Consider the following 10,943-nt stretch of genomic DNA (forward strand, 5'->3'; position numbering starts at 1 on the left):
ATAAATTTTTATTCATAAATTTCTTTGTTGAAATATGACATTTCAGTAAGTCAAGCCTAATCTGTTGCCTGAATAAGAATCAAGTAGAACAGGTGTCTAAATGATCACATGATATGACACTAACAATATCCATCAGAAACAGTGAAAGGAAACTTGTGTCCATATTTTGACTTTTTCATGCAAATGAACAAAATAATTATTGTGCCGTTTAAAATACAAAGCTGCGGCACCAACTGTGAGGATGTTGTGGCAGGGGTTTCATGTTATCATAAACTCATACTGTTGATAGTCCATATTAGGCTGTTTAAAATAATCATTCAAGCTTTTTTTTAGTCTGGCACAAATCTCAGCACCTATGAATTACTTATGTCCTATTTCTATTTGACAGACAAAACAATTAAAGACATGTCTGCTTTGGGGAAGAAATACATAAATAACATTTTTTATTACAGTGTACCAAAACCGAATATTCTAACAGCAGACTATTCTAAACTAGTTATGTAAAACCATCAACTGACCCATGATCTTTCTCTTAGCACCAACAACGGGCCCAAATGTTCACTTGTAGTCAAGAAGTATCAAAAAGATTTTGGCAGATCACCATGTTCTCCAGCATGTGAATGCTCCGTTTTATTCACATTAAGTCCTTCTTTAAACTTCTCTTCTGCACAAAATATTACACTTTTAGCAGCTCAGCCTGATTCTCGTTCCATTTGAGCAACAAATCTGGTATTATTTAGTCAGTTTTCAGATTTATTATAAAATTTTCCCTATAATCATCATTTTCACTTTATTTTTACTGTCAAACATTTAGCAGGATTCCAGTTGTTTTCACATATTTCCTGGCTTTACTCTCACTGAAAACAGTGTTGTTTTAGTCCAATCAACATGTACACTAGTCGGCCGCAGCATTAAAACAACTACTGTGTACATCCTGTTTTATAAACCTGGTTTATTTCAGTTCTCTGTTTTTATCTCGGAGTTCCCTCAATTTTCACGAGTTTCTTTAACATTCAAATAAAAACAACTGTTTTGGTCAGAAAATTGTCAATTGTATTTGTTGCATATTGACACCATTAAATCGTGTTTTTCTCCTTCTTGTTTTTTTTTTTTAGCCCCACCACCTTACTCTCCACCTCAATATCCTCAGTGATGTGTTCGTCTCCACACAGTGAGAGAAAGGACTGTTTCAAAAGAAGGTGGCAGCAAACTTCTCTAACACACACCATATAATAAACTAGAGCTCAACTTGGCTTGGTTTTCTTGTAAAAGAGAGCAGGAGGCACTTTAACTTTAGTTTTTTTTTGTTGTTGTTTATTTACAGCATCGTCCTGCTTTTTCTAAATAATGTAAATCAAACTCTGACACCTGATGCTTGATTGCTCCATGCGGCTTTCACGGCAGGCGTCATCCTTTTAAATGAGGAGGTATCCGTGTCTAGACGCTTCCACTTTTCCTCTGACTCACTCATGTCAATGACAGACTGTCACAGAAGACGCTGCTCATTAGCATACAGAGAAAGAGGATGTCCAAAAAAATGATGCACTCCTTTATTTGTCAAAGGGAAACATGCTTTATTTACTTATGTGTGTTAAATGAAAAGCAACTGATAACTGCCCGTTGCTACATTCATAGTAATCCCTCGGTGATCCAATTCCTGAACTTCTGGTAACTTGTTCTTCGTGTATGGGATGTTTTACTTGCATTGCCTCCAAGATTGAGTTGCATGTTTTAAAATAGTGACTTGATGTTCAAATCAAAAACGGATGATCTTGATTTTATGAATCTCTTTGTGAATTTCTCTTTGTGAAAAACATTTTTCACTTGTTAGTTTGAAAAAATTCTCTCTTTATGGTCATTTTAGCGGCGCCCTTCTCATGTACCAACAGTGTCCTGCTCAGTTTCTTATCCTCTTTCTGATGTTTTTTTTTTGGGGCTATTAATGAAATAAGACGTAGTCTCGTACACTATCACATCATACTTAGACACTGCACACTATCGGGTAGGATGGCCAGAAAAGTCAAGTTTTTATTTCTTGTAAAACCAAAATAATCCATGTCCCACCTTACAATAACCAACTATAAATAATATGAGATTATCTATTTAAATACATGTGCTGCAAATCTGGTCTTCAGTTGAGTATTTATTAATGTTGTAACAACTTGTTTTAAGACAGTGTATTGTTATTGTAACATGGGATATGATGTGTTTACTTCCTTATTTATGATTACAGTGGTTATATCTTACTGTGAATGGTTTCTTACCGACTGGACTAATATGACCACTGTTGATTCTGTTAAAGATTTCTCTCAGTATTTTTGGAAATTCATTTACTTGTCTATTTACTTGAAATATTTTCTTTTTTTTTTTGTTGTTGAAAGTTAGATAAGATTAATTAATATTGAGATCTTTGGCTCAAGTATAAATTAAAAACTGTTCAGTACAATGGTAGTTCTGTCTGGTGGTGCAAAAATACAAAGTTTAAAGTAGCCAGAAAGTGGTAAAGAAATTTAGGTTTGGTTTTGGAGTGGAACTGCAGATGGCATGTCATCTCTTGGCCATCTGGTCACCATTTTATAGCCAAGCTCATCAGAAATGGTAGAGACAAATAAGCCAAGCTGATTCTGTGTAGAGGTTAACAACATGCACACTGAAACTGATAAATAAGTGAAACAAGCACATAATTGATCGCTGTGCGTTTGTAACTGAAGCAATGCTGGGATGCAACATCAGCATGGGTTAAAATGTTCAGGAGTGAAAATTTTAATCCTACCCTGAGAGGATTTCTATGTCCAGATCCTGATTTTGATCACCGGAGCAACAATTAGTTCAAAGATCAAAGATAAAGTAACTCACAAGATAAGAAACGTAACTGTGGTGCCTTCAGTAAACAGCATGTCCCGTGTGCAGAAAGAAGTAGAGAAAACAGTTGTCTCTCTCGTTTTTCATCTTGATTATGACAACTATATTTTTGTTATAACTTTGTTGTTTTAAAAGACTATTGTGATGGTTTGTGGTTTTGTTTCCCCATTTTTTATTATTGAACTAAGCTGGTTGTTGGTGTTATTTTCTGGAGCAGGTAACATTTCCTTGCTGACAGTCTGTAAATTCAGTCGGTTCTGATTTGTTCCTCATTCTGATTACCAGTACTTATTTACCCTGTTTTCTAGTAGTAGTTGGACAGAGTTGTTCTCTCATTTAGCTTGAAGTCAACAAGAAAGCAAACGAGTATTCTTCCCAAATGATTTTTATCTACTTGAAATTTAACAGTAATTTTGCACTGAGCTAAGCTGTTTCTAACCTTGCAGGTTGTCTGCTGCACCGTAAACCCTCCTGAGTTTATTTAAAAACTGTTACATGAAGTTTATGTAGAAAACAAACTGCTAATGAAGGTAAGCCAGGGGCCTGAGGCCTACTCCTGTATATTTAATCAGTGCTAAGCCTCACAATGACTCTAACAGAAACCAGTAATACTCTTTACAGTGTAAATGATTTCCTTTGACGGCCACATGAACAGATTTGTTAAAGCAGGACAACACCGGGGTTTTCTTGGTACGACACTTTCATGTGTAATTTATTATGTTTTCTCAACGATGCTCCTGGTTGTTTCTGCTTCTGAACCATCTCCATCGGTGTGTTTTAATGAAACTGACATTTGGTGCAGAAGTAACATGTGACATTTGTCTGTCATATGGATGGTATGGCATTGTAATGTAAAGTGTGTGGACGAGAAATTATTTCTATTAACATAAATTTTAACTTTGAAATGTAAAATCATTTTTGCCTCTTGTGTGTTTTTATTTATTTTCTTGTTGAATTATTCTTTTTTTAAGGGATTTCCATGTGAAAACAATGTCAGTACATGATTTTGGCCACTAGATGACCAAGTCTCATCCCAGAAAATCACATTAAATCTTAAATATACACCCACTTTTAGATTTTTCTTTCATTTTTAAACATTTTTTTTTATTTTAAAGTTAATATTAAAAATAAAAACATAATCAATAATTTAATAGTTTGGAGATACAGTATAATTAAACTCGTTTTAAAAAGGTGTGCGCGATTAAAACACAACATCCAGAGAAGCTTTTAAAAGGTAAAAAAAAAAAAAAAAAAAAAGTTCACATCTCTGAATGTCCAAATGTAGGGTGGGGGTTACTACAGTAATACTTGAACCTTTTGTTATTGAACACAGTTTGCAATTGCATCCACAGATCAAAAAAGAAAACCTTTCTTAGGCAAGGAATTGTTTTATAACCTGCATCCAGTGACCCGTTCTAGACCTAAACACATTTAAGCTGGACTCCGATAAAATGTCCAACTGGGCTGTGATGCAACAAATCACAATTAGATAGTGGTGTCCTCAAAGATTACAATTAAAGTGATCATCTTCCTTTATCTTCATGCACAGCAGTCATTAGTGATGTAACTGAGATGCTTGTGGGTTTACGTTGTGCTATTTTAAATTAATTCCATCATGCATTTATTTTGTAACTAGTAAATTATTTGCAAATCACTGCATCTCATTGTTTACATTATTTACATTTTACACTGATTTTGTTGTTTGTTTCTTTTTTTTGTAATCTAAAGCATAATTGGACTTGTTTTGAAATTTATTTTAATTGCACCCACTTCACAAAACTTGGATCTTGTAACCTGCAGGGCATAACTTACTCTTAAATCCTTCTCTCATTTGATTTTCGATGTGACATTTTTCAGATGAAACTCTTTAACCTGCAATTATTGGAATAAATATTTAGCTGTAAATTTCTGGTAGCGTTATATTTTTATATTGAATCTGGAACTCGTCTCTTTTGTCTAAACATATTATGTAATAGGAAGTCTGTCAGTCTGCTCTGTAAACTTTCAGCCCTTCCCATTACCTTTAAAGGAGCGTGTACCCTGAACTAAATATGGGCATGCACTTTAACAGGATTTCAAAGAATCTCCCAGCCTCATGCTGCTCTTTGATGATGGGAGCTTTTTGTAGTTCATCACTGGGGCTCCTCATTGCACGACTGTGAGTGCAGCCTCTTAACGCCAGGATTGATGCCTCTGGTGGCTTTTCAGTGAGGGGGGACACAAGTGGACAGCAGGCCTTCAGCTCATAGCCTCTCCCTGGCCTGTAGGAGAGAATCCTTTTGGTCCAAAATATATGAATATACCAGCACGCGTCCGTTCATCTTCTGAAGAAAACAGCCCAAAAATGTCCAGACGAAAAGTGAGGGGCCTGACCCGTACAGGTCGACAGGTCAGCGAAGACCCAGACCTGGAAAACCTGCTGTCCACCCTCTCTCCTGAGGAGGTGGAAGAGCTGGATAAAGACCTGAGGAATGTTCCAGACATCAGCCCAGAGGATGGAAAGATCATCATCCAAGGGGAGAGCCATCCTTCACAGCCACCTCGGAGCAACAACGTCCGGGACACCGAAGGGCGAAGCGACAGCAAGGGGAGGCTCAGTCAGAGGGAGCCATCATTTGAGGTTAGTAAGAAAACGTGTGAGCGTTTTAGTGACGTTGACCTGGAAGCTTTGTGTTTCTAAGACCCATCACACCCTTTATGTTTGATTTGAACTCATTCTATCAGTTTTTAAGGAATGATGCATGACTAATAGTTTGCAGCTGTACATTACACATCCACTGACACAAGCTAGTCCATTGAGGGCTGTTTTTCATTTGACTAAGCAGCTGAGGCTTGCTCACCCTGAGTCCATCAGCTCAAAAATAGTGCTCTCCCAAAGGCGACTTTATGTTGCCAGGAAAACATGGTTCTCCCTCTGAGGTTTGCAGACATTCACACCATACTCCTCCATCATAACTTTAAAATGAAAAACATTGAGTCACTGAGGCATTTAAATTATCCTTATGACAAATACAAAGATTTTAGACAATTAAAGCCAAAAGGCTCCCCCAGATTGATAGTTATGATGCAAGATTTGTGGTAGTTGGTGTGCTGAAAAGAGGAGCGCTCCGGTGGATTGCGGAGCTCCTTAATCCCAGCCTGATGGAATTCCTTGGTTGATTGCTCCTTTGCTCGCTGCCTTTTAAGGACACAACTGCCAGAGCCTTGGCCTCATGCTGCACAGCAGCTCACAAATCAAACACTTAGCAAGCTTCAAATGTGTTCCTGCCCTATGAAAAAAGGTTCCCTGTCCTGCTGAGTGTAAGCACACATGCCATATTGTGTATAAGATAGTGTTTACAATGAGGAGATGGATGGGAAGCTGTTTTGTAGTAAAGAAATACACGATTTACACAAGTATTTATACAAAAAGCCATCGTATATTGTGCAGATCAAGTGGTTTAAGTGCAAATGCTGTGAAGCAATAAATAATTTAAGTAATGCACTGCAAATATATTCCTTTGCGTTTGTTTTTTTCTACGATTTATTATTTTTTTCTTTCACTTTTGCTTCAACTGTGAGCTGTGAAAATTGTATAAAACGTGCTTTCTCCTCCAGGGGGAACCAAAGAAGGAGAGCCGGAAGCAGGAGTACCTGAGGAAGATGGGCCTCAGCCAGGAGGGGAACGATGACATGAAAGCAGCGGTGCGAAGACAACCAAGTTTCACAAGTGACAGAGATGTCAAGGTTAAGGACAGAAACAGCAGAGGTTTTGATAATGTGAAAGAAGAGAAGAGCTGGCGTTCAAGTAGATACAGGAAACAAGAAGACACAGAAAGTGACACAAAGGAGGAGGTTAATGAGAAAGACGATTATAGGCTAAGAGGCAGAAGAGAAAACAGAGATAGCACAGGCGGCAAAACAAAGGACATGATCTCCAAGTTACAAGACAAAAAGAACGAGGGCAAAGAAAAGGACAGGAAAGAGGAGTGCAGGAAAAGAGATGACAACAAAACCAAAGACATTATCTCAAAGTTTCGTGAAAAAAGCGAGAATGACGCAGGAAAAGAAAGGGAAAGGAAACCGGAGAACATCAGGACGCAGGGGCTCGTTTCCAAAATGGTGGAGAAGCAGAGCAAGGCAGCAGAGAGTCAAACAACTCAGGAGAGTAAAAAAGATGAAAACAAGCTGAGAGCCGAGGAGAAAACCTACCCTGATGTTAAACTCCAGAGGCAGGTGTCTGAGAAGGCTGAGGTGCAGGCGAAACGGGACAAGCCAGAAAACAGAAGTGATCGGGAGGAGCTGGTTAACCACAGCGACCACGTGAAAGAGAAATATCCCAAGATTAGTAAAGACTTGAAAACTGAGGAGAAAAGGGAAAACAATGACACACAAAGAAAACTTATAAACACTGAAGAAACGGAAAAAGTTGGTAACTGCGTGGCCAAAAGCAGCTCAAACAGCAAGCCGAAGAAGGAAGAGGAGGATGACGAAGATTCCAGCATGTTCGATGAGTTGATGCAGCAGGTTGGAAGCGACGACCCCTCCCTCACTGAGCTCAATGTCAACAACTCTGAGGTCATCAAGACGAAAACGCTCATGGAGTTTGCAGAAGTTTTGCACAACAACACTCACGTTAAGACGTTCGCTCTGGCTAACTGTCGCGCCGACGACCATGTGGCCTACGCCATAGCCGGCATGCTGCGCAGCAACAAGACCATCACCAGCATCAACCTCGACTCCAACCATCTCACCGGCAAGGGCATCCTGTCCCTAATCCAGTCGCTGCAGCACAACTCCACTCTGACCGAGCTTCGCTTCCAAAACCAACGCCACATCTGTGGCGGCAAGACGGAGATGGAGATGGTGAAGATCCTGAAAGAAAACGCCACCCTGCTCAAACTGGGCTACCACTTTGAGTTAGCCGGACCCAGGATGACCACGACAAACATACTGAGTCGCAACATGGACAGACAGAGGCAGAGGCGCCTGCAAGAGCAGAAGATGGCGCAGGCAAATGGGGAGAAGAAGTGGGCACTGGAGGTGCCCAAAACTGGAGGTGGAGGATCTCTGAGGAGTACGCCAAAATCCTCCCCCAAACCATCTCCCATTCCCTCACCTATGCCTTCACCAAAGCTGACACCCAGAAGAGGAGCTGGAGGGCCAGCTCCGCCACCACCTCCGCCCCCTCCTGGGGGTGGGCCCCCACCTCCTCCACCTCCAATGCTGGATGGCGACCGCCCAGGTGGTACCAAGAACTCAAGGGACCAACTGCTAGCCTCTATCAGAGGAAGCAATATGAAACAGCTGAAGAAGGTAGGAGCAGTTAGAGAGGCTCGTGATGTTGGCTCATTCAAACCAACTCACCTTTTTGTCTTCCACACAGGTGCCCGTACCAAAGTGGCTACAGTAAAAGACCTTCTGATGGAGAAGAAAAAGAAGGGGACAACATACATCTCACTGCAGGTTTTCTTGGAGATGAGCTCCTGCGGCTGGTTGAAGAGTCGCTCGGCGGTACAAATGGAAAAGTCTAAAACATTGCCCTCACTATGAGTTCTCCTCTCAAACACTGGACCAAAGGGACTCTAGGGAGAATGAGTGTTGCAGGGCTCTTCATAAGCCGACGGTTGAGAGCTCCATGAGTTTGTGGCTCTCTCTTTTCGGTCCATATTGACGCTTTTTTGCACTAGATTATATAAAGCCGATCATCTAACATGTTGGCTTGTATACGCCTCTGACTGTTGGAAGCATATGATTGAGGTTGGATTCAGACAATATGTAAAATTACAAAACTATATTATTGTTGTAAGCATTAAATTGACCATTTATTTATTAGTAAAAGTCCATTTACTGGTCAACTGTAATCCTGGAAATAACAGGGAAATAGCAATCATAGAACCTGACTTAAACAAATCTGCGCTCTAATAACTGCTGAGCTATTATGATAACTCACTTGCTGTGTTAAAGCTATTGGATCAAAGGTTGGGTTGGTTTAATAAAATATTTTATTAAGAAGTTGGACCAAGTTGTTGGGTTATAGATGAGTTGTGCCAGAATTTGACCAAATTGAACCTGACTGGACCTCTGCCTTAGGATGTAACAAGCAAAGGTAAGGCTGTAAAACAATTTTATAAGAACATATTTTGCCTGTCTGACTTTGTAATTAATTTTAGTTTGCACTCAGGGGCTTCAAACACACTTACAAAAGGGGGGCAAGATTAAAACCTTTTTCAAACTAAGGGCCAATTTTCTTGTTTGAAGGTTCCTCAACAAGAGTTTGGTCTCATTTGACGTTCTCTGTTGTGCTTTCAACATCTAATCAAAGATTACTGAAGAAATGCAAGTGATAAAAGTCTTTTACATTTCAGATGTCTTTTTGGGGGCCAGAAAAGATGTCAAAGAGGGCCACATTTGGCCCCTGGGCCTTGAGTTTGACACATGCACTAGATGATGAGTTTGGGTTTCTAAAATAGCATGAGTTGATGCTAGCAAGCTAACACTAATATTTTATTATACTTTGCTAATCCCCAATGGGGAAATTCATTCCCTGTCTTTTTCCTATCACATGTGTAGCAGAGGGCTGTCATACGGTGCCCGGGGAGCAGCTGGAGGGTTGAGGGCCTTGCTCAAAGGTCCAGAGTGGGGCAAATGAGGGTGGAGGCAGATATGGATTTTCATCTTTCTCACCCAAGTTTTTAGGCTACTCTGGAGATTTGAACATGCCTTCCAATGACGAGTTCACCTTCTCTAATATCTGCACCACCACTCCAGTTAGCACCAGTTAACTAGCACCAATCCAATTTTGCATTTATCTAATAAAGCTTTTTTCCCTCTCTCATTAGCTCAAATTCAACAAATTTGTAATTTTAAGTTTTGGGGTAGGAAAATCTTAGAAAATGTGACCCAGCTCTGAGCCAAACTTGCACCTGACCCTGGTGAGTTTAAAAATGGCGTTGGTTCAGTTCAAATTTGACCCAGAGCTGGATTACAAAGTCCATTGTTTTTAGCTCAGCAGTTTTTAGTGTGTGAGGATACTAAAACCTTTGATTGTGTATCACATTTTCAAATCTCAAGACACAGTCTTGGAAAACAGCCCAATAAAATCCTGAGGTTTAATGACTGAGTTTTAAATGGAAATACTGTAATTATACTGTATAAAGCAGTTTACTAAGATCAAATGGGTGCCCTTCAGTGTCTGCTGTATTTTATACAGAATCATTTTGGCCTGTGGTGTTTTATTATCTCAGCTAATTCTCTTGTAATACAACTTTATGTCTCAACCTTACAGGGAATTTGGAAAATCATTTCATGAATAGCCTTTCTGCTTATCTCCTGTGTATAAGAAGTGTATTTTTAAGTTAACATCCCTCCCAGAAAAACTTCAGTGTAAACAAAAGTCTGAGACAAGTATGCCTTTTTTATGTCTCTCTGACGGAGCCTGTATGTCTTTAATAAAAGATGCTGGTGTGTTTGGGAGTGCAATGTCTGATAACATGAAGGAGAATATGCACATAATCATCGTGCTAAAAACCACTACATGAATCTGATAATGAAGTTTATGTACATTTCAGTACCTGTTGAGCTGTTTTATGTCCTAAATGAAGTCACACTATGAGTATTGCACTTGCGTATTTTCATTGTGTACATTCCACCTCAGATCTAATGTAGGTGTTGCTAAAGAATAAATTACCGAGCCATTTATAGTCATGCATCCACTCCAAAGAAACATTTTGCAACACATATAGTTGATTTACTGTGAATCATGACATACTTAAAAATGTTTGTCTATTATAAATTTAATATCCTAAGGGAGAAAATTGTAACTGAACTTACAATTTACACAAATGGGATGAAGAGATTTAAAACCTGGAGTTTGTTTATGATTAAAAATCACTTTTAAATGAGGCAGAAATGAAAAATATTTGTACAATGCTTGAATTAATCTGGATTATTTTATGATGCCAATAGATTTTTTTTTTCTTTTGTAAAAACAAAATACTATCACAGCATAGTTTTTGTGTTACACATGTCTAGCATGTACTTAATCAGTAAATCAACAAAGTTTCAGGAACAACTATGTTTCTGTTACTTTTCATACATGT

General features: G+C 39.1%; 2 protein-coding genes across 2 annotated transcripts in view; both read left to right on the plus strand.

The window, feature by feature from the left end:
- Nucleotides 1–1,274, plus strand: part of shisa4 (shisa family member 4) — a 6,374-nt gene extending 5,100 nt beyond the window's left edge. Inside the window, exon 5 of the mRNA XM_037679445.1 lies at nucleotides 1,116–1,274. Within this exon, the coding sequence (XP_037535373.1) occupies nucleotides 1,116–1,153 (38 nt within the window). The 3' untranslated portion in view covers nucleotides 1,154–1,274. The remainder of the gene's footprint in view (nucleotides 1–1,115) is intronic.
- A 3,694-nt stretch (nucleotides 1,275–4,968) lies between these two features.
- lmod1b (leiomodin 1b (smooth muscle)) lies at nucleotides 4,969–8,351 on the plus strand. Its single transcript, XM_037679446.1, has 3 exons — nucleotides 4,969–5,482; nucleotides 6,460–8,157; nucleotides 8,228–8,351. The coding sequence occupies exons 1-3, from the start codon at nucleotides 5,156–5,158 to the stop codon at nucleotides 8,252–8,254; spliced, it is 2,052 nt and encodes a 683-aa protein (XP_037535374.1). The 5' UTR covers nucleotides 4,969–5,155; the 3' UTR covers nucleotides 8,255–8,351.
- Nucleotides 8,352–10,943: the final 2,592 nt, after the last annotated feature.

This window comes from Nematolebias whitei, chromosome 7 (genome assembly GCF_014905685.2).
Source record: "Nematolebias whitei isolate Nwh7 chromosome 7, NemWhi1, whole genome shotgun sequence".
In the NCBI taxonomy this organism is placed as follows: Eukaryota; Metazoa; Chordata; class Actinopteri; order Cyprinodontiformes; family Rivulidae; genus Nematolebias; species Nematolebias whitei.